General features: G+C 53.9%; 1 protein-coding gene across 4 annotated transcripts in view; it reads left to right on the top strand.

Moving 5' to 3' along the window:
• Nucleotides 1–3,020: 3,020 nt before the first annotated feature.
• Nucleotides 3,021–22,769, top strand: part of PCDH19 (protocadherin 19) — a 222,343-nt gene continuing 202,594 nt past the window's right edge. For 2 of the 4 annotated variants that reach the window (XM_069746087.1, XM_069746086.1), the window contains exons 1-2: nucleotides 3,021–5,643; nucleotides 14,383–14,497. In XM_069746087.1, coding sequence (XP_069602188.1) covers nucleotides 3,506–5,643; nucleotides 14,383–14,497 — 2,253 coding nt within the window. In that variant the 5' untranslated portion in view covers nucleotides 3,021–3,505. Of the gene's footprint in view, nucleotides 5,644–14,382; nucleotides 14,711–22,769 lie in introns of all 4 variants that reach the window. The other 2 variants (XM_069746085.1, XM_069746083.1) reach the window with 1 other exon arrangement.

The raw sequence follows: 22,769 nt of genomic DNA, 5'->3' as shown, positions 1-22,769 counted from the left end.
ACCCCGGTTATAGCGGCAGCACCCCGGTATAACAGCAGCACCCCGGTATAACAGCAGCACCCCGGTATAACAGCAGCACTCCGGTATAACGGCAGCACCCCGGTATAACAGCAGCACCCCGGTATAACGGCAGCACTCCGGTATAACGGCAGCACCCCGGTATAACAGCAGCACCCGGTTATAGCGGCAACACTCGGTATAACAGCAGCAGAGCCCCGGTATAAGAGCAGCACCCCGGTTATAGCGGCAGCACCCCGGTATAACAGCAGCACTCCGGTATAACGGCAGCACCCCGGTATAACAGCAGCACCCCGGACAGCTCCCCGGTATAATAGTAGCACCACGGTATAACGGCAGCACCCCGGACAGCTCCCCGGTATAACAGCAGAGCCCCGGTTATAGCAGAGCCCCGGTATAACAGTAGCACCCCAGTATAACAGCAGCACTCCGGTATAACGGCAGCACCCCGGTATAACAGCAGCACCCCGGTATAACGGCAGCACTCCGGTATAACGGCAGCACCCCGGTATAACAGCAGCACCCGGTTATAGCGGCAACACTCGGTATAACAGCAGCAGAGCCCCGGTATAAGAGCAGCACCCCGGTTATAGCGGCAGCACCCCGGTATAACAGCAGCACTCCGGTATAACGGCAGCACCCCGGTATAACAGCAGCACCCCGGACAGCTCCCCGGTATAATAGTAGCACCCCGGACAGCTCCCCGGTATAACAGCAGAGCCCCGGTTATAGCGGCAGCACCCCGGTATAACGGCAGCACCCCGGACAGCTCCCCGGTATAACAGCAGAGCCCCGGTTATAGCAGCAGCACCCCGGTATAACAGCAGCACCCCGGTATAACGGCAGCACCCCGGTTATAACAGCAGCACCCGGTATAACAGCAGCAGCACCCGGTATAACAGCAGCAGAGCCCTGGTAACAGCAGAGCCCCGGTATAACGGCAGCACCCCGGACAGCTCCCCGGTATAACAGCAGAGCCCCGGTATAACGGCAGCACCCCGGTATAACGGCAGCACCCCGGTATAATGGCAGCAGAGCCCCGGTAACAGCAGAGCCCCGGTATAACGGCAGAGCCCCGGTTATAGCAGCAGCACCCCGGTATAACAGCAGCAGAGCCCCGGTATAACAGCAGAGCCCCGCTTATAGCAGCAGCACCCCGGTATAACGGCAGCACCCCGGTATAGCGGCAGCACCCCGGTATAACGGCAGCACCCCGGTATAGCGGCAGCACCCCGGTATAACGGCAGCACCCCGGTATAGCGGCAGCACCCCGGTATAACGGCAGCACCCCGGTATAACGGCAGCATCCCGGTATAATGGCAGCACCCCGGTATAACGGCAGCACCCCGGACAGCACCCCGGTATAACGGCAGCACCCCGGACAGCTCCCCGGTATAACAGCAGAGCCCCGGTATAACGGCAGCACCCCGGTATAATGGCAGCACCCCGGTATAACGGCAGCACCCCGGTATAACGGCAGCACCCCGGACAGCACCCCGGTATAACGGCAGCACCCCGGTATAACGGCAGCACCCCGGTATAACGGCAGCACCCCGGTATAACGGCAGCACCCCGGTATAACGGCAGCACCCCGGTATAACGGCAGCACCCCGGACATCTCCCCGGTATAACAGCAGAGCCCCGGTATAACGGCAGCACCCCGGTATAACGGCAGCACCCCGGTATAATGGCAGCACCCCGGTATAACGGCAGCACCCCGGTATAACGGCAGCACCCCGGTATAACGGCAGCACCCCGGACAGCTCCCCGGTATAACAGCAGAGCCCCGGTATAACGGCAGCACCCCGGTATAACGGCAGCACCCCGGTATAATGGCAGCACCCCGGTATAACGGCAGCACCCCGGTATAACGGCAGCACCCCGGTATAACGGCAGCACCCCGGACAGCTCCCCGGTATAACAGCAGAGCCCCGGTATAACGGCAGCACCCCGGTATAACGGCAGCACCCCGGTATAATGGCAGCACCCCGGTATAACGGCAGCACCCCGGTATAACGGCAGCACCCCGGACAGCTCCCCGGTATAACAGCAGAGCCCCGGTATAACAGCAGAGCCCCGGTATAACGGCAGCACCCCGGTATAACGGCAGCACCCCGGTATAACGGCAGCACCCCGGTATAATGGCAGCACTCCAGTATAACGGCAGCACCCCGGTATAACGGCAGCACCCCGGTATAATGGCAGCACCCCGGTATAACGGCAGCTCCCCGGTATAATGGCAGCACCCCGGACAGCTCCCCGGTATAACAGCAGCACCCCGGTATAACAGCAGAGCCCCGGTATAACGGCAGCACCCCGGTATAACAGCAGAGCCCCGGTATAACAGCAGAGCCCCGGTATAATGGCAGCACCCCGGTATAATGGCAGCACCCCGGTATAATGGCAGCACCCCGGTATAATGGCAGCACCCCGGTATAAGAGCAGAGCCCCGGTATAACAGCAGAGCCCCGGTATAATGGCAGCACCCCGGTATAACGGCAGCACCCCGGTATAACGGCAGCACCCCGGTATAACGGCAGCACCCCGGTATAACGGCAGCACTCCGGTATAACAGCAGCACTCCAGTATAACGGCAGCACCCCGGTATAACGGCAGCTCCCCGGTATAATGGCAGCACCCCGGTATAACGGCAGCACCCCGGTATAATGGCAGCACCCCGGTATAATGGCAGCACCCCGGTATAATGGCAGCACCCCGGTATAATGGCAGCACCCCGGTATAATGGCAGCACCCCGGTATAATGGCAGCACCCCGGTATAACGGCAGCACTCCAGTATAACGGCAGCACCCCGGACAGCTCCCGGCTCTGCGCTGCTGATGCTGAAGTTTTCTCGCTGCTGGAGATCTGAAGCTTCTGCTCCAATCAGAGCCCCCCGTCCTCCCCCGGCAGCGCTGATTGGCTGCAGCCCGGAGCCGCCCCGCCCCTCCCGCTCCTCCTCTCTCCGTACAGACCGCACCGGCAGCAGTTGGCAGCAGCAGAGCCGGAGAGAGGCGGCCGGTGCCGGTGTGTGTGAGGGCTGCAGAGTCTGGTGCCAGCGGAGGACGGAGCGCTGGGATTGTACACGGTTCACTGGGATTTGTGCGCTGGTTTATAGCGGGGCCGGGGCCGGGGGCTCCGCAGGACCCCACCGGAGACCTCACCGGAGACCACCCTGGATCTATCTGCTGCACGGACCCGGGCGGGGGCTGCGTGCGCCCCAATCATCAGAGCTGGGACTTGGCTTTTTTTTGGCAGCTCCACAATTGCACCTGAATGAGCGCTGCTGACAGTCGCCCTGAGTATCGGCGGTGAGCGGCGGCGGCGGTGCCATGCTCTCCTCACCCCGGCGGCAGTGTGCCATGCTCTCCTCACCCCGGCAGCCCTGAGTCATGAGGACGCGGTACAAGTGTCCATCCAGAGCGCGCTGATGCCGGCGTCCTCTCCCTGAACACGCTCTTCTCCGCTTCTGTCCCCGGTTGGACTGCCATGGCCGCGCTGCCCGTCCTCCTCCTCCTCCTCCTGGCCGTGCCCCGGTCCCGGGCGCTCATCAACCTGAAGTACTCGGTGGAGGAGGAGCAGAGAGCCGGCACCCAGATCGCCAACGTGGCCAAGGACGCCAAGGACGCGGGCTTCGTGCTGGACCCCCGGCAGCCGGCCTTCAGGGTGGTCTCCAACTCGGCCCCGCACCTGGTGGACATCAACGCCTCGGGGCTGCTGCTGACCAAGCAGAAGATCGACCGGGACCTATTGTGCCGGCAGCTCGCCAAGTGCGTGATCTCGCTGGAGGTGATGTCCAGCTCCATGGAGATCTGCGTGATCAAGATCGAGATCAAGGACCTGAACGATAACGCCCCGAGCTTCCCCACCGACCAGATCGACCTGGAGATCTCGGAGACCGCCAGCCCCGGCACCCGGATCCCGCTGGAGAGCGCCTACGACCCGGACTCCGGCAGCTTCGGGGTGCAGAGCTACGAGATCACCCCCAACAACGACCTGTTCGGCCTGGAGATCAAGCCCCGGGGGGACGGCTCCCGGTTCGCCGAGCTGGTGGTGGAGAAGCCGCTGGACCGGGAGACGCAGTCCCACTACAAGTACATCATCACGGCCCTGGACGGCGGCGACCCCGCCAACTTCGGCACCGTGGAGCTGAACATCAAGGTGATCGACTCCAACGACAACAACCCGGTGTTCGAGGAGGCGGCGTACACGGTGTCCGTGCCCGAGAACGCGCCGCTGGGCGCCACCGTCATCGACCTGAACGCCACCGACCCCGACGAGGGCACGAACGGCGAGATCGTCTACTCCTTCCACAGCTACGTGTCCGACAAGAGCCGCGAGCTGTTCCGCATCGACCCCCGGAGCGGAGCGATCACCGTCAGCGGCGCCATCGACTACGAGGAGGGCCACGGCTACGAGCTGGACGTGCAAGCCAAGGACCTGGGGCCCAACTCCATCCCGGCGCACTGCAAGGTGACGGTGGCCGTGCTGGACGACAACGACAACGCGCCCGTCATCAACCTGCTGTCCGTCAACAGCGAGCTGGTGGAGGTGAGCGAGAGCGCCCCGCCGGGCTACGTGATCGCCCTGGTGCGGGTGTCCGACCGCGACGCCGGGGCCAACGGCCGGGTGCAGTGCCGCCTGCTGGGCAGCGTCCCGTTCCGCCTGCAGGAGTACGAGAGCTTCTCCACCATCCTGGTGGACGGCCGGCTGGACCGGGAGCAGCGCGACCACTACAACCTGACCATCCAGGCCAAGGACGGCGGCAGCCCGCCCCTGCAGACCGCCAAGTCCTTCACCGTGAGGATCACCGACGAGAACGACAACCCGCCGCACTTCTCCAAGAGCTTCTACCAGGTGATCGTGTCCGAGAACAACACCCCGGGGGCCTACCTGCTGTCCGTGTCCGCCCGGGACCCCGACCTGGGGCTGAACGGCAGCGTGTCCTACCAGCTGCTGCCCTCCCAGGTGCGGGACATGCCGGTGTTCACCTACGTGTCCATCAACCCGAGCACCGGCGACATCTACGCCCTGCGCTCCTTCAACCACGAGCAGACCAAGGCCTTCGAGTTCAGGATCTCCGCCAAGGACGGCGGCAGCCCGCCCCTGCAGAGCAACGTCACGGTGCGGGTCATCGTGGTGGACGTCAACGACAACACGCCGGTGATGACGGCGCCGCCGCTGGTCAACGGAACCGCGGAGGTCTCCATCCCCCGCAACGCCGCCATGGGCTACCTGGTGACCGTGCTGAGGGCGGACGACTACGACGAGGGCGAGAACGGACGCCTGTCCTACGAGATCACGGAGGGCGACAGGGGCTTCTTCGAGATTGATCAGATCAATGGGGAGATCAGGACCACCCGGACATTCGGAGAGAACTCGAAGACCACCTACGAGCTGATTGTGGCGGCTCAGGACCACGGGAAGCCCCCACTGTCCGCCTCTGCCCTGATCCTGATCTACCTGGCCCCGGGCCTGGACGCCCAGGAGTCCATCGGGTCCGTCAACCTGTCCCTCATCTTCATCATCGCCCTGGGATCTATCGCCGCCATCCTCTTCGTCACTATGATCTTCGTGGCTGTGAAATGTAAGCGGGACAACAAGGAGATCCGGACCTACAACTGCAGGTAAGTCCTGCCCCCGCGGAACTGCAGCTCAGGCTGTGTGCTACATTGTATCCGCTGTGTTGTGACTGCCGCCATGCCACACTGTGTGACTGCTGCCCTGTGTGACTGCCACCCTGCCGCCCTGTGTGACTGCCACCTTGCCGCCCTGTGTGACTGCCGCCCTCTGTGTGACTCCCGCACTGTATGACTGTCACCCTGCCGCCCTGTGTGACTGCTGCCCTGTGTAACTGCCACCCTGCCGCCCTGTGTGACTGCTGGCCTGTGTGACTGCCACCCTGCCGCCCTGTGTGACTGCTGCCCTGTGTGACTGCCAACCTGCCGCCCTGTGTGACTGCTGGCCTGTGTGACTGCCACCGTGCCGCCCTGTGTGATTGCTGCCCTGTGTGACTGCCACTCTTCCGCCCTGTGTGACTGCTGCCCTGTGTGACTGCCGCCCTGTGTGACTGCCGCTCTGTGTGACTGCCGCCCTGTGTGACTGCCACCCTGCCGCACTGTGTGACTGCTGCACTGCCGCACTGTGTGACTGCCACCCTGTGTAATTGCCACCCTGCTGCACTGTGTGACTGCTGCACTGTGTGACTGCCACCCTGTGTGACTGCTGCCCCGCCACCCTGTGTGACTGCCACCGTGTGACTTCCACCCTGCTGCATTGTGTGACTGCCGCCCTGTGTGACTTTCGCCCTGCTGCATTGTGTGATTGCTGCCCTGCCACCCTGCCGCACTGTGTGACTGCCTCCCTGTGTGACTTCCACCCTGCTGAATTGTGTGACTGCCACCCTGCCGCCCTGTGTGACTTCCGCCCTGCTGCATTGTGTGACTGCCACCCTGTGTGACTGCCGCCCTGTGTGACTTCCGTCCTGCTGCATTGTGTGACTGCCGCCCTGCCACCCTGTGTGACTGCCACCCTGCCGCACTGTGTGACTGCCACCCTGTGTGACTTCCGTCCTGCTGCATTGTGTGACTGCCTCCCTGCCACCCTGTGTGACTGCCACCCTGCCGCACTGTGTGACTGCCACCCTGTGTCAGCTGCATCTTTGTAGTTACATTGGAGCTCAGGTCTCCGGCAATGACAGAGTTAAGGCTAGGTGTAGAAGTTTGCGTGCCCAGCATAGAGGTGCACCGATGATGGGGTGAGACTTGTGCAGAGACTATATATTTTAGGAAATGGAAAAAAAGAAAAAAAAGCTCCTCAGTGAGTGAGATGTGCAGGTGTGAACAGAGCCATGACTCGGGCTGTCAGTGGAGCAGGCTGTAGGGACTAGCTGCAGCTCCCTCTTGTCACCATGCGGTGGCGCTGTGAGCACAGGATTGCGCAGTCCTGGATGGAATATTCACAGTTGGAATTTGAAAGAAAACAGAATGAGATGAAAACAGAAGATTCTACATTTCGCCGCTGCCTTCGATCACACTCAGTCCGAGCCCCCTTCTTATCACAGCCCCCTCCCCAGAATAATGGCAAAAATATTTAATGAAATCAGAAAAATAAGCAGCAGTTAGAGGCAGATTAATTATTGATTCGGTTCTTATCAGCTTATGTCAGATATTGAAGCGCTTATTTCTATCACACAGATTGCAAAAGCAGCAGCTCTGCCGGGGAGATCGTCAGCAGCCCCCCAGGGTGAGGAGGAGCCCCCCGATGTATAGGGGCTGGGGGGCTGCTGATGTATAGGGGCTGGGGGGCCGCTGATGTATAGGGGCTGGGGGGCTTCTGATGTATAGGGGCTGGGGGGCTGCTGCTGATGTATAGGGGCTGGGGGGCCGCTGATGTATAGGGGCTGGGGGGCTGCTGATGTATAGGGGCTGGGGGCTGCTGCTGATGTATAGGGGCTGGGGGCTGCTGCTGATGTATAGGGGCTGGGGGGCTGCTGATATATAGGGGCTGGGGGCTGCTGCTGATGTATAGGGGCTGGGGGGCTGCTGCTGATGTATAGGGGCTGGGGGGCTGCTGATGTATAGGGGCTGGGGGCTGCTGCTGATGTATAGGGGCTGGGGGCTGCTGCTGATGTATAGGGGCTGCAGCTGATGTATAGGGGCTGGGGGGCTGCTGCTGATGTATAGGGGCTGGGGGGCTGCTGATGTATAGGGGCTGGGGGGCTGCTGCTGATGTATAGGGGCTGGGGGGCTGCTGCTGATGTATAGGGGCTGGGGGGCTGCTGCTGATGTATAGGGGCTGGGGGCTGCTGCTGATGTATAGGGGCTGGGGGGCTGCTGATGTATAGGGGCTGGGGGCTGCTGCTGATGTATAGGGGCTGCTGCTGATGTATAGGGGCTGGGGGCTGCTGCTGATGTATAGGGGCTGGGGGGCTGCTGATGTATAGGGGCTGGGGGCTGCTGCTGATGTATAGGGGCTGCAGCTGATGTATAGGGGCTGGGGGCTGCTGCTGATGTATAGGGGCTGGGGGCTGCTGCTGATGTATAGGGGCTGCAGCTGATGTATAGGGGCTGGGGGGCTGCTGATATATAGGGGCTGGGGGCTGCTGCTGATGTATAGGGGCTGGGGGGCTGCTGCTGATGTATAGGGGCTGGGGGGCTGCTGATGTATAGGGGTTGGGGGCTGCTGATGTATAGGGGCTGGGGGGCTGCTGATGTATAGGGGCTGGGGGGATGCTGATGATGTATAGGGGCTACTGGCTGCTGATGATGTATAGGGGCTACTGGCTGCTGATATATAGGGGCTGGGGGGCTGCTGGCGATGTATAGGGGCTGGGGGGCTGCTGATGTATAGGGGCTGGGGGGCTGCTGATGTATAGGGGCTGGGGGGCTGCTGATATATAGGGGCTGGGGGGCTGCTGCTGATATATAGGGGCTGCTGTATGCCTCATACTACATCGCTTTCATTTACTCTATTGTCAGCAGAACAAAAAAGTTTGGTAGACAAACGCCGACCCCACATGAATATCAATCAGCCCCATGTGGGGCAGCTGCAGCCGAATATCTGGTTACAGGAGGGAAACGCTGCAGATATTCATTATCACATCACAGGCAGCGAGCGAGGGGGGGGACGCCACGACTAGTAGGGCAGTGAGTGCAGGTATGGGGGTCACTGAGTATAGGGGGGAGAGATAAACAGGTAGATAATAGAAATATAGACAATAGATAGATAATAGATAGATAAATGATAGAGAAAAAAAGACAGACAGATTGATGTGATAGAATGTGGGCGCAGCAGAGATGGGGGCGTTTTGGGTGCGGAGCCCCCCAGGGATTTACCTTCTATGAGTCCAGAGATCGGAGCCCCCCCCTTCTTATTTCATAGTCCATGATGGCGACGTCGGGTTATTAAATAAGAAGCTTTTCCCACTTGAATGCTGTGATAGAATGTAGCTAGAACGCTGGGGAACTACAGGTTCCATCCTGGCCTGATGGAAGGGTGTGCTGTGATTTGTAGTTCCACGGCAGGTGGATGGTCGCTGCCTCTTCTTGCCTTTGTTTTGGCTGCACCCGGAGCCCCCTGTGCCCATGAGAGGGGGGCTGCGTGTATATATGTAGAATGACGGGGGGCACAGATGATGCAGGCTGCTCCCCGGTCTCCGCAGAGCCTCGGCCCCCCATGTATAGTCGGATTTCTGCAGGCCGGGGGTCCCTACAGGATAATGTAATTTTGCAATCCCCCCTCCCATTTTTTCCATGAAAAATCCACGATTTTATGAAATTCAGTCAAAATGAGAAATTGACGGGCAGGTGAAATGAATGCGGCGTCCCCGGACCTGGCGACGCTCGGGGGTCCCGCGGCCCGCTCTTCACTTCTCGGCTTTTATTTCCCTCATGATGGAAATGTCATCGGGGCTGAAGGATAAATCCAGGTCATATTTTGTAGTTTTATGCGACATTTCCGGCTGCGGATCGTCGTCCTCGTTCATTATCGTCACTTAGGTTCTTGTGGGATAAGAAAAGACCCTGGCGTTAACCCCTCATTGCCTGCAGCCCCCCTGACCCAGCGCAATAAGACCCCGATGTAATATAAATGTAGCACAGATATAAAATGCCATAAATTAAGTCATTGCGGAATTCTGGACGGACCCCCGTGGCTCCCAGCTGTTCCGAGCGTGTCGTTATAATGAGGGGAATCTCACCAGCGACCCCATAGGGATACGGGGGCTCTGCCCGGGGCGAGTCTCTGCAGCCCATGGCTGGGGGTCTCATGGCGGCTGCAGCTTCCTCCCTGCCTGTATTTTCGGCACTCATTCATTTTGGCTCTGCATTTCCATCCTCGGTGATTGGGGGCTCCTTAGCTATCAGTGCTTGGAGAAGAGAGGGGCCGGAGGTGAGACGTGACTGCTCGGGGGGGCGGCCATCAGCAGAGCAGTGCTCTCCAGGCAGGACAGGTGCTCACCACACATCATCGCCTCTGATCATGCAGATGTAGCAGAGCTGAGAGCGGATGGTTCACATAGGTACCGCAATCCGCCAGCGTGCTGGGAACCGGCGCCATCACATGCTGCAGCCTGGACAGACCGGTGACATTTACACCAAGAGGATAACAACGCTGGTGACAGAGCCAAGTGATCCAGGCAGCACAGTCAGCTCTGCTACATCTCCAGGCAGCACAGTCAGCTCTGCTACATCTCTATACAGTGCACAGTTAGCTCTGCTACATCTCTACACAGCGCACAGCCAGCTCTGCTACATTTCAACACAGCGCACAGTTAGCTCTGCTACATCTCTACACAGCGCACAGTCAGCTCTGCTACATTTTAACACAGTGCACAGTTAGCTCTGCTACATCTCTACATAGCGCACAGTCAGCTCTGCTGCATGTCCAGGCAGCACAGTCAGCTCCGCTACATCTCTTCACAGCACACTGTCAGCTCTGCTAGATCTCTAGACAGCGCACTGTCAGCTCTGCTACACAGCGCAGTCACCTCTGCTACATCTCTTCACAGCGCACGGTCAGCTCTGCTACATCTCTACACAGCACACAGTCAGCTCTGCTACATCTCCAGGCAGCACTGCTGCATGTCCAGGCAGCACAGTCAGCTCCGCTACATCTCCAGGCAGCACAGGCAGCACTGCTACATCTCTACACAGCACACAGTCAGCTCTGCTACATCTCTTCACAGCGCACTGTCAGCTCTGCTACACAGCGCAGTCACCTCTGCTACATCTCTTCACAGCGCACAGTCAGCTCTGCTACATCTCCAGGCAGCACAGTCAGCTCTGCTACATCTCCAGGCAGCACAGTCAGCTCTGCTACATCTCTTCACAGCGCACAGTCAGCTCTGCTACATCTCCAGGCAGCACAGTCAGCTCTAACCTGTTGCACCATTCTATTCTCACTGGATATAGTGCAATGACTGCAGTGAGGAGCTGGGCATTCTGGGAGTTGTAGTTCCACCCCGCTCTCCAGTACATGGCTGGATGCACGCGCTCTATTGTTTCCCATCCATCGTAGAGTCTAAGCCTGGAAATCTCAGCTAATTAGAGCTGATTCTGTAAATCTATAAACTACATTCTAATTAGGAGGCCGTAAAATATCAAATCGACTCCAAAGTGCAGATAACAATGAGACCATTCGTCTCTTCCCCATAGAAAGACCCAACGATGGCGGAACCAGAGCAACTGCAGGGATTCTATCAGGAGGCAGCGCTTATTCTCGGCCGGCAGAAGCCCAATTAACCCCAGAACTTCCAATTAGTAGTCTGGAAATCATGGGGTCACGACTCCTACATGAGAGTAATTAAAGGACGAAGTAAGAGACACTTGTAAATCATCCGAGCTTCCACCTCTGGAAAAGCCGCAGAGTGATAGAGGGCTGCAGGTGAGGGCTGCAGATGAGGGCTGCAGATGAGGGCTGTAGATGAGGGCTGCAGATGAGGGCTGTAGATGAGGCGTGCAGATGAGGGCTACAGGTGTGGGGTGCAGGCGAGGGCTGCAGATGAGGGCTGCAGGTGAGGTGTGCAGGCGAGGGCTGCAGATGAGGGCTGCAGGTGAGGCGTGCAGGCGAGGGCTGCAGATGAGGGGTGCAGATGAGCAGTGCAGATGAGGGGTGCAGATGAGGGCTGCAGATGATGGCTGTAGATGATGGCAGCAGGTGAGGGCTGTAGATGAAGGCTGCAGATGATGGCTGTAGATGATGGCTGTAGATGAAGGCTGCAGATGAAGGCTGTAGATGATGGCAGCAGGTGAGGGCTGTAGATGAAGGCTGCAGATTATGGCTGTAGATGAGGGCTGCAGACGAGGGCTGTAGAGGAGGGCTGCAGATGATGGCTGCGGTTGAGTACAGATGATGGCTGTAGATAAAGGCTGTAGATGAGGACTGCAGACGAGGGCTGCGGTTGAGTGCAGATGAGGGCTGCAGATGATGTCTGTAGATGATGTCTGTAGATGAGGGCTGTAGATGAGGCGTGCAGATGAGGGCTACAGGTGTGGGGTGCAGGCGAGGGCTGCAGATGAGAGCTGCAGGTGAGGTGTGCAGGCGAGGGCTGCAGATGAGGCCTGTAGATGAGGGCTGCAGGTGAGGCGTGCAGGCGAGGGCTGCAGATGAGGGGTGCAGATGAGCAGTGCAGATGAGGGGTGCAGATGAGGGCTGCAGATGATGGCTGTAGATGATGGCAGCAGGTGAGGGCTGTAGATGAAGGCTGCAGATGATGACTGTAGATGAAGGCTGTAGATGATGGCTGCAGATGATGGCTGTAGATGAAGGCTGCAGATGAAGGCTGTAGATGATGGCAGCAGGTGAGGGCTGTAGATGAAGGCTGCAGATGATGGCTGTAGATGAGGGCTGCAGACGAGGGCTGTAGAGGAGGGCTGCAGATGATGGCTGCGGTTGAGTACAGATGATGGCTGTAGATAAAGGCTGTAGATGAGGACTGCAGACGAGGGCTGCGGTTGAGTGCAGATGAGGGCTGCAGATGATGTCTGTAGATGAGGGCTGTAGATGAGGGCTGCAGATGATGGCTGTAGATGAATGCTGTAGATGAGGGCTGCAGATGATGGCTGTAGATGAGGGCTGCAGATGAGGGCTGCAGATGATGGCTGTAGATGAATGCTGCAGATGAGGGCTGTAGATGAGGGATGCAGATGATGGCTGCAGATGAATGCTGTAGATGAGGACTGCAGATGATGGCTGTAGATGATTGCTGTAGATGAGGGCTGTAGATGAATGCTGTAGATGAGGGCTGTAGATGAATGCTGTTGATGAGGGCTGCAGATGAGGGCCGTAGATGAATGCTGTAGATGAGGGCTGTAGATGAGGGCTGTAGATGAGAGCTGTAGATGAATGCTGTAGATGAGGGCTGCAGATGAGGGCTGTAGATGAATGCTGTAGATGAATGCTGCAGATGATGGCTGCAGATGAGGGATGCAGATGAGGGATGCAGATGAGGGCTGTAGATGAATGCTGTAGATGAGGGCTGTAGATGAATGCTGTAGATGAGGGCTGTAGATGAATGCTGTAGATGAGGGCTGTAGATGAGGGCTGTAGATGAGGGCTGTAGATGAATGCTGTAGATGAATGCTGTAGATGAATGCTGCAGATGATGGCTGCAGATGAGGGATGCAGCTGAGGGCTGCAGATGAATGCTGTAGATGAGGACTGCAGATGATGGCTGTAGATGAATGCTGTAGATGAGGGCTGTAGATGAATGGTGTAGATAAGGGCTGTAGATGAATGCTGTAGATGAGGGCTGCAGATGAGGGCTGTAGATGAATGCTGTAGATGAGGGCTGTAGATGAGGGCTGCAGATGATGGCTGTAGATGAGAGCTGTAGATGAATGCTGTAGATGAGGGCTGTAGATGAATGCTGTAGATGAGAGCTGCAGATGATGGCTGTAGATAAGGACTGCAGATGATGGCTGTAGATGAATGCTGTAGATGAGGGCTGTAGATGAATGCTGTAGATGAGGGCTGTAGATGAGAGCTGCAGATGATGGCTGTAGATGAGGGCTGCAGATGAGGGCTGTAGATGAATGCTGTAGATGAATGCTGCAGATGATGGCTGCAGATGAGGGATGCAGATGAGGGCTGTAGATGAATGCTGTAGATGATGGCTGTAGATGATGGCTGTAGATGATGGCTGTAGATGAATGCTGTAGATGATGGCTGTAGATGAATGCTGTAGATGATGGCTGCAGATGATGGCTGTAGATGAATGCTGTAGATGATGGCTGTAGATGAATGCTGCAGATGAGGGATGCAGATGATGGCTGTAGATGAATGCTGTAGATGAGGGCTGTAGATGATGGCTGTAGATGATGGCTGTAGATGAGAGCTGTAGATGAGGGCTGTAGATGATGGCTGTAGATGAATGCTGTAGATGAGGGCTGTAGGTGATGGCTGTAGATGATGGCTGTAGATGAATGCTGTAGATGATGGCTGTAGATGAATGCTGTAGATGAGGGCTGTAGATGAATGCTGTAGATGAGGGCTGTAGATGAGGGCTGTAGATGAATGCTGTAGATGAGTGCTGTAGATGAGGGCTGCAGATGATGGCTACAGAAGAGGGCTGTAGATGAGGGCTGTAGATGAGGGCTGTAGATGATGGCTGTAGATGAGAGCTGTAGATGAGGGCTGCAGATGAGGGCTGCAGTTGAGGGCTGCAGATGAATACTGTAGATGAGGGCTGCAGATGAGGGCTGTAGATGAATGCTGTAGATGAGGGCTGTAGACGAGGGCTGCAGAAGGTTTGTGTTGGATTGATGGCATTTTCTCCTGCGTGCATTAGTGTTGCGTCGCCATGTGTTGCACAGTGCCGTTATACTTCTTTCATGTGTTTGCACCTTGTTAATGTTGTCTTTCAGAATAGCGGAATATTCCTATGGACACCAGAAGAAATCCAACAAGAAGAAGAAAATCAGCAAGAACGACATCCGCCTGGTGCCTCGAGATGTGGAGGAGACGGATAAGATGAACGTGGTGAGCTGTTCCTCCCTTACTTCATCACTAAACTACTTTGACTACCACCAGCAGACCCTCCCACTTGGCTGCAGGCGATCAGACAGCACTTTCCTCAATGTGGAGAACCAAAACACAAGGAACGCCGGGTCTAACCATGTCTACCAGCACACCTTCACCAACCAGAGCCCTCCTCAGCCCGACCTCATCATCAACGGGATGCCCCTTCCGGAGGTGAGTACATTGAGCAGCCGCCTTCTCTCCCGCTAGCCTCATGGGGTCCATAGCGTGCCCGCCGTGGCAGCGGACATGTGTGGTGGGTCATGCCGGTCTCCAGGCATTGACCTTGTAGCCTTGTCTATTTGCTTTTCCACCACTTTTCATTTAGCTCCTTGACTTGACGTCTCTTTGGTTGACTTTATAGGAATGATGTTATGTGTCAGTATGGTCCTTGTTACTGCTCATGGAGAAGCCCCTAATAGATGGGTGGACGTGAAGTGGTGGTCTCCTCAGTGCCCTCCTTGTATTCGGAAGCCATTGGACAGGTTGTCTACGTTAGTGATGGTCGGTAGAAGGAATGCCAGGCATTGTCAATGGTTTATGTCTCGACTTTCCACCCTAGACCTTCAGGTTCACCCTGTTGTGAGGGTTCGGGGTGTCGACTCTCCACCTTAGACCTTCAGGTTCACCCTGTTGTGAGGGTTTGGGGTATCGACTCTCCACCTTAGACCTTCAGGTTCACCCTGTTGTGAGGGTTTGGGGTATCGACTCTCCACCTTAGACATAGTAACATAGTAACATAGTAACATAGTTAGTAAGGCCGAAAAAAGACATTTGTCCATCCAGTTCAGCCTATATTCCATCATAATAAATCCCCAGATCTACGTCCTTCTACAGAACCTAATAATTGTATGATACAATATTGTTCTGCTCCAGGAAGACATCCAGGCCTCTCTCGAACCCCTCGACTGAGTTCGCCATCACCACCTCCTCAGGCAAGCAATTCCAGATTCTCACTGCCCTAACAGTAAAGAATCCTCTTCTATGTTGGTGGAAAAACCTTCTCTCCTCCAGACGCAAAGAATGCCCCCTTGTGCCCGTCACCTTCCTTGGTATAAACAGATCCTCAGCGAGATATTTGTATTGTCCCCTTATATACTTATACATGGTTATTAGATCGCCCCTCAGTCGTCTTTTTTCTAGACTAAATAATCCTAATTTCGCTAATCTATCTGGGTATTGTAGTTCTCCCATCCCCTTTATTAATTGTGTTGCCCTCCTTTGTACTCTCTCTAGTTCCATTATATCCTTCCTGAGCACCGGTGCCCAAAACTGGACACAGTACTCCATGTGCGGTCTAACTAGGGATTTGTACAGAGGCAGTATAATGCTCTCATCATGTGTATCCAGACCTCTTTTAATGCACCCCATGATCCTGTTTGCCTTGGCAGCTGCTGCCTGGCACTGGCTGCTCCAGGTAAGTTTATCATTAACTAGGATCCCCAAGTCCTTCTCCCTGTCAGATTTACCCAGTGGTTTCCCATTCAGTGTGTAATGGTGACATTGATTCCTTCTTCCCATGTGTATAACCTTACATTTATCATTGTTAAACCTCATCTGCCACCTTTCAGCCCAAGTTTCCAACTTATCCAGATCCATCTGTAGCAGAATACTATCTTCTCTTGTATTAACTGCTTTACATAGTTTTGTATCATCTGCAAATATCGATATTTTACTGTGTAAACCTTCTACCAGATCATTAATGAATATGTTGAAGAGAACAGGTCCCAATACTGACCCCTGCGGTACCCCACTGGTCACAGCGACCCAGGTGAAACTGTACAATATTGTGGTCGCTATTTCCTAGATGCCCGACCACCTGCAGATTTGTTATTCTGTCAGGTCTATTAGATAGTATTCGGTCTAAAAGTGCTGCTCCTCTGGTTGGATTCTGCACCAATTGTGAAAGATAATTTTTCTTGGTTATTAGCAGAAACCTGTTGCCTTTATGGGTTTCACAGGTTTCTGTTTCCCAGTTAATATCCGGGTAGTTAAAGTCCCCCATAACCAGGACCTCATTATGGGTTGCAGCTTCATCTATCTGCTTTAGAAGTAGACTTTCCATGGTTTCTGTTATATTTGGGGGTTTGTAACAGACCCCAATGAGAATTTTGTTACCATTTGTAGACCTTCAGGTTCACCCTGTTGTGAGGGTTCGGGGTCTCGACTCTCCATCCTAGACCTTCAGGTTCACCCTGTTGTGAGGGTTCGGGGTCTCGACTCTCCATCCTAGACCTTCAGGTTCACCCTGTTGTGAGGGTTCGGGGTCTCGACTCTCCACCTTAGACCTTCAGGTTCACCCTTTTGTGAAGGTTAGGGGTCTCGACTCTCCATCCTAGACCTTCAGGTTCACCCTGTTGTGAGGGTTCTGGGAATGTCACGTCTTTGTCAAGAAACTGAAGAGGTTTTTACATTGAGTCAAAATGTTGCAATTTCTCTAAGTGTTCCATCCTGAAGGTTTGAGCTTTGCTCTTCTTGCTTCACATTTCTGAAGTGTCGTTACAATCTCTTCTACATTGTTCACACACTTTGTAGATGCTGCAGTAACTCATACACGTCTGGGGCTGCAGAGACCAGGAGCAGGGAGACCATTGGGCTGGACAGGGGAAGGAATGATGTCTCCTCCAGGAGCTGGAGCCCTCGCTGCCTTACTGTGGGGGGCACATAGAATAGCGCCCCCCGTGTCCCACGCTGTGTGTTCTGTATGGTGCCCCTACAACATGGCGTCCAATGGAACATTCAGGTTCCTACACCTGTGTTAGTGTCAGGTTATGGCTCCGTAGAACATAAAATATCCCCGTACTCCAGGATAAGGAAAACATGGCTACCTGCTCCTAGAGACAGCGCCACCCATACCTGCAGGCCGGATGTGGTATTGCTCTTTGCTTTTGGAAGAAGGCGGCCATGTTTTTCTAAATCTGAGCAAAAGTTTTCAAGATTTTTCAAAAAAAACAAAGTCTCTGAAGGCGCTGATTGTGGGGGTCTGTAGAAAGTTCCTCCAGGGTCTGTCAGAAACGTCTCTAGTTCATTATTCATTTCATCTGTTGCCTTGAAAGGTGTAAATGACGGAGCGGCGGTCCGAACATTGTCGCTGCTCAGTCACTAAGGACCAGAGATCGATCATCAGCGTTTGTGCAATTGTTCTCTGTAGTCAGCCGCAGCGACCTGCTGTAACACTGAACAGCGGACCAAAGAGCTCAGCGTTATAATGTACCTGGGGAGGGGGCTCAGAGTTATAATGTACCGGGGGGAGCTCAGAGTTATAATGTACCCGGGGAGGGGGCTCAGAGTTATAATGTACAAGGGGGAGCTCAGAGTTATAATGTACCTGGGGAGGGGGCTCAGAGTTATAATGTACAGGGGGGAGCTCAGAGTTATAATGTACTGGGGGGAGGGAGCTCAGAGTTATAATGTACCGGGGGGAGCTCAGCGTTATAATGTACCTGGGGAGGGGGCTCTGAGTTATAATGTACCGGGGGGAGCTCAGAGTTATAATGTACCGAGGGGAGGGGGCTCAGAGTTATAATGTACCGGGGGGAGCTCAGAGTTATAATGTACCGGGGGGAGCTCAGAGTTATAATGTACCCGGGGAGGGGGTCAGAGTTATAATGTACTGGGGGGAGCTCAGAGTTATAATGTACCCGGGGAGGGGGCTCAGAGTTATAATGTACCGGGGGAGCTCAGAGTTATAATGTACCGGGGGGAGCTCAGAGTTATAATGTACCGGGGGGAGGGAGCTCAGAGTTATAATGTACCGGGGGGAGAGGGCTCAGAGTTATAATGTACCCGGCGGGGGGGCTCAGAGTTATAATGTACCCGGGGGGGAGCTCAGAGTTATAATGTACCGGGGGTAGAGCTCACAGTTATAATGTATTGGGGGGGAGCTCAGAGTTATAATGTACCGGGGGGAGCTCAGAGTTATAATGTACCGGGAGGAGCCCAGAGTTATAATGTACCGGGGGGAGCCCAGAGTTATAATGTACCCGGGGAGGGGGTCAGAGTTATAATGTACTGGGGGGAGCTCAGAGTTATAATGTACCCGGGGAGGGGGCTCAGAGTTATAATGTACCGGGGGAGCTCAGAGTTATAATGTACCGGGGGGAGCTCAGAGTTATAATGTACCGGGGGGAGGGAGCTCAGAGTTATAATGTACCGGGGGGAGGGGGCTCAGAGTTATAATGTACCCGGCGGGGGGGCTCAGAGTTATAATGTACCCGGGGGGGAGCTCAGAGTTATAATGTACCGGGGGTAGAGCTCACAGTTATAATGTATTGGGGGGGAGCTCAGAGTTATAATGTACCGGGGGGAGCTCAGAGTTATAATGTACCGGGAGGAGCCCAGAGTTATAATGTACCGGGGGGAGCCCAGAGTCATAATGTACCGGGAGGAGTCCAGAGTTATAATGTATTGGGGGGGAGCTCAGAGTTATAATGTACCGGGGGGAGCCCAGAGTCATAATGTACCGGGAGGAGTCCAGAGTTATAATGTATTGGGGGGGAGCTCAGAGTTATAATGTACCGGGGGGAGCTCAGAGTTATAATGTACCGGGAGGAGCCCAGAGTTATAATGTACCGAGGGGAGCCCAGAGTTATAATGTACCGGGAGGAGTCCAGAGTTATAATGTATTGGGGGGGAGCTCAGAGTTATAATGTACCGGGGGGAGCTCAGAGTTATAATGTACCCGGGAGGGGGCTCAGAGTTATAATGTATTGGGGGGGGAGCTCAGAGTTATAATGTACCCGGGGAGGGAGCTCAGAGTTATAATGTACTGGGGGGAGCCCAGAGTTATAATGTATCGGGGGGAGCCCAGAGTTATAATGTACCGGGAGGAGCCCAGAGTTATAATGTATCGGGGGGAGCCCAGAGTTATAATGTATCGGGGGGGGGGGGGAGCTCAGAGTTATAATGTATTGGGGGGTGGAGCTCAGAGTTATAATGTATCGGGGGGAGCCCAGAGTTATAATGTATTGGGGGGGGAGTCCAGAGTTATAATGTAGCGGGATGATCTTAGATTTATGATGGGGAATAATAATGTTAATAACACATGCGAGCTCAGTATAGTATATAGTATATAGTTTAGCTCAGTTGTACTTTTTCCCGTGTACATGGTAGAGGCCGTCCAGTAATGGGGTCTTCGGTGTGATACCGAGTTGTTTCTGTGAGTCAGGATTCGATGTGCGGCCGCCATTGTACGGCGGTGACCGATAATGTCATTATTCTAGGCAGTGATACAATGTGTCCTGTTCGCCGCCTGCTGTGGAAGCCTCTCCAATATTGATACATTTGTAGCCGAGAATCCTCCCTATTTACAATCCGGTCATCGCACTTTGCAGAGTATTGTTTTCTTAATTGTTCAAATTGGCCACATCGGGACGGGTTGTGAAGTTTAGATCTCATTATTAGCTTGTTACACAATTAAAACAACAACAGCCAAATTGGCAGAAGAGATGAGTCGATGTGATGTGGAGAAATTAATTATCTGCGGACTTTTTACATTTCAATCAAAGATATTAGCGTAAAAGGACGTCTCCCTCCTCTCGGCACTCGCATCGCTTTCATGATGAAAAAAAGGCTGTGAAGTTTGGTGCAGGATTTAATATGTGGAGGCGAAGGCTTTATAATTAATTCTTCTTATTACTGAAAGGATATGGGAGATACATTGTAACCAATAGGAGGACGTCTAATTACCGAGGCGGAGGCTCCGATTAGTAGATGCTTTGTGTGTCTGGTTTCTTGGTCACAGTGTGGATGGTTTGATTGTTGGTTGGGTGTTACATTGATTAGTTGCAGAGCTGATCAGTTGCTTATGTGGTAGATAACTTGTTATCCTCCAGACCATTGTTCAGGAGCGCACCGCTCCCCCGCCTCCAGGCTTCCTACCTGGATGATTGGCAGTGCGGATGGTCCTGACGGTAATGGTGGGCTCTCCAATCTGACGGTGGGTTCTCCAGTGTTACAGGCAGAGGCAGCTTTGCATCTACAGCAGCCGGTCAGCTTTAGAACAGCGCTTGCATGGCCGATAGCAAAGAGCTTGTAAGCGCTGCGCTCCTTGTGAAAGTGACCGGCCAACTCTGATAGGCTGCGTCGGTGGCCGGGCGCCTAAGCAACGAGCAGCAAACTATACAATTAACAATAATTAATAATCCCTCCGTTCCGGAGGACTGAGAAGATGTGAACGCAATAAAGTTAGTAAAACTAATTGCTGTGAATCTGTATAGAACCTACAGTTACGAGACACAGTGTATATACTGTACGAAAATATGTATTTGTTTATTTTTCCGTGGCTAGTTGTGTTCATTTATTAAGTAGGACTATAACAATATTGATGTAAAATTCTCGTAATGAATTTGAAACCTCATGTATTTTATATTCAGAATGTGCGCACATGGCGCTTTATGTTTGACATCTCATGACCTTGACGCTTACTAGTCCTGTATGTGCACTTTGAGGTTTTCTTTACCCTTCTTTCTGCTTTGTTTTATTCTTTTATCAAACACATATTTTAATATATACTGTTCTTTCACATATGTGGCCGTGTATGAAGTCTTTAGGCTCTATGGGGCTGACAAGATGTTTAATACCGAGCGAGTCGTAAAGTTGGTTATTTTTACAGTCACTTTAGAATTTGAACCATTTCCCATTTGACGTCTTCCAGTTTGAGCTGCGGACGCCCTGTGCCCGAGGCGCGTCCTCAGTGTGAGATCCTGGCGGTTTTCGGTTAGCTGCAGTTGATTCCCCGCGGTGACCTCCGTGTCTTGGGCGCTTCTTATTTGCTCGCCATCTGCACTGTGTGAATCCAGCCTTGGTTTGCCAGGTTACTTAGTTATTTGGTTGAATGTTAGATTCTTTTTTCCCTTTGAGAAATGACCATAGGGGGCAGTAGTGAGCACTTTATATGTAAATGACCATGTTTTATCATCTTTCCATAGATTTCAGATTTCTTCTGTATTGATGATGACTACATATAACTACATAGGCAGGTATTGATTTACATAGGGGCTGTCCAGGATATAATGCCCTGTCCTCAGGATAAGTCATCGGTATCAGATGGGTGGGGGTCAGACACCTGGCACCCCCACAGATCCGCTGTTAGCAGGTCCTGCACTGCGTACAGAACAGGAGCGCCACCACTCTGTAGTGGTTGTTGTCAGTACTGCAGCTCAGATCACAGTCCGGCTCCTCGCACTGACAGTCGGGTCCTACTATCATTGCAGGTGCCAGATGGGGCTGGACGGGGACCTGGGTGACAGAGGTTTGGTAAGTGCTTTGGCATGCCCAGAGCACTTAGGCCTCATTTACGTATTAATTAAAACAGCGATTTTACACTAAACGAGCACCGGATTGTGTAACTATGAGCATGGATGGCATTAGCTTTCAGAGATAGACATGACCATGTCAGTAGTTTGGGGACAGGATCATTCTGACGGGTTCCCTTTAAATCTATAGGGATATCTAAACCAATGTAGCGTTTTCTGGATCTGGGCTTCCGGACCCCTCTGAGCATTCCTGGGGGTCTATAGGGAGGTACAGGTTGGTAAAGGGATCTAGGAGAACGGGGTGGCATGGATTAGGCTGGTCTCCTGCTCACTTGGATATAAAGTGCAGACAATCGCTCCTTCATTGTAAACGGATACATTCATCTTCAGCTCTAGGAGCTTTCTTCTCTCTCGACAGCAATACCAAAGGCATCAGACAAACATTCCTGGGGGTCTATAGGGAGGTACAGTTAGGTAAAGGGATCTAGGAGAACGGGGTGGCATGGATGGGGCTGGGCTCCTCCTCACCTAGATACAAAGTGCAGACAATCATTGTAAACGGATACATTCATCTTCAGCTTTAGGAGCTTTCTTCTCTCTCGGCAGCAATACCAAAGGCATCAGACAAACATTCCTGGGGGTCTATAGGGAGGTACAGTTAGGTAAAATGATCCAGGAGAACTGGTAGGCATGGATGGGGCTGGGCTCCTGCTCACCTGGATACAAAGTGCAGACAATCATTGTAAACGGATACATTCATCTTCAGCTTTAAGAGCTTTCTTCTCTCTCGACAGCAATACCAAAGGCATCAGACAAACATTCCTGGGGGTCTATAGGGAGGTACAGGTTGGTAAAGGGTTCTAGGAGAACGGGGTGGCATGGATGGGGCTGGTCTTCTGCTCACCTGGATACAAAGTGCAGACAATCGCTCCTTCATTGTAAACGGATATATTCATCTTCAGCTTTAGGAGCTTTCT

Source organism: Ranitomeya imitator, chromosome 2 (assembly GCF_032444005.1).
Source record: "Ranitomeya imitator isolate aRanImi1 chromosome 2, aRanImi1.pri, whole genome shotgun sequence".
Lineage (NCBI taxonomy): Eukaryota > Metazoa > Chordata > Amphibia > Anura > Dendrobatidae > Ranitomeya > Ranitomeya imitator.
The sequence above is the reverse complement of the archived record's forward strand: the minus strand, read 5'-3'. Positions and strand labels throughout refer to the sequence as shown.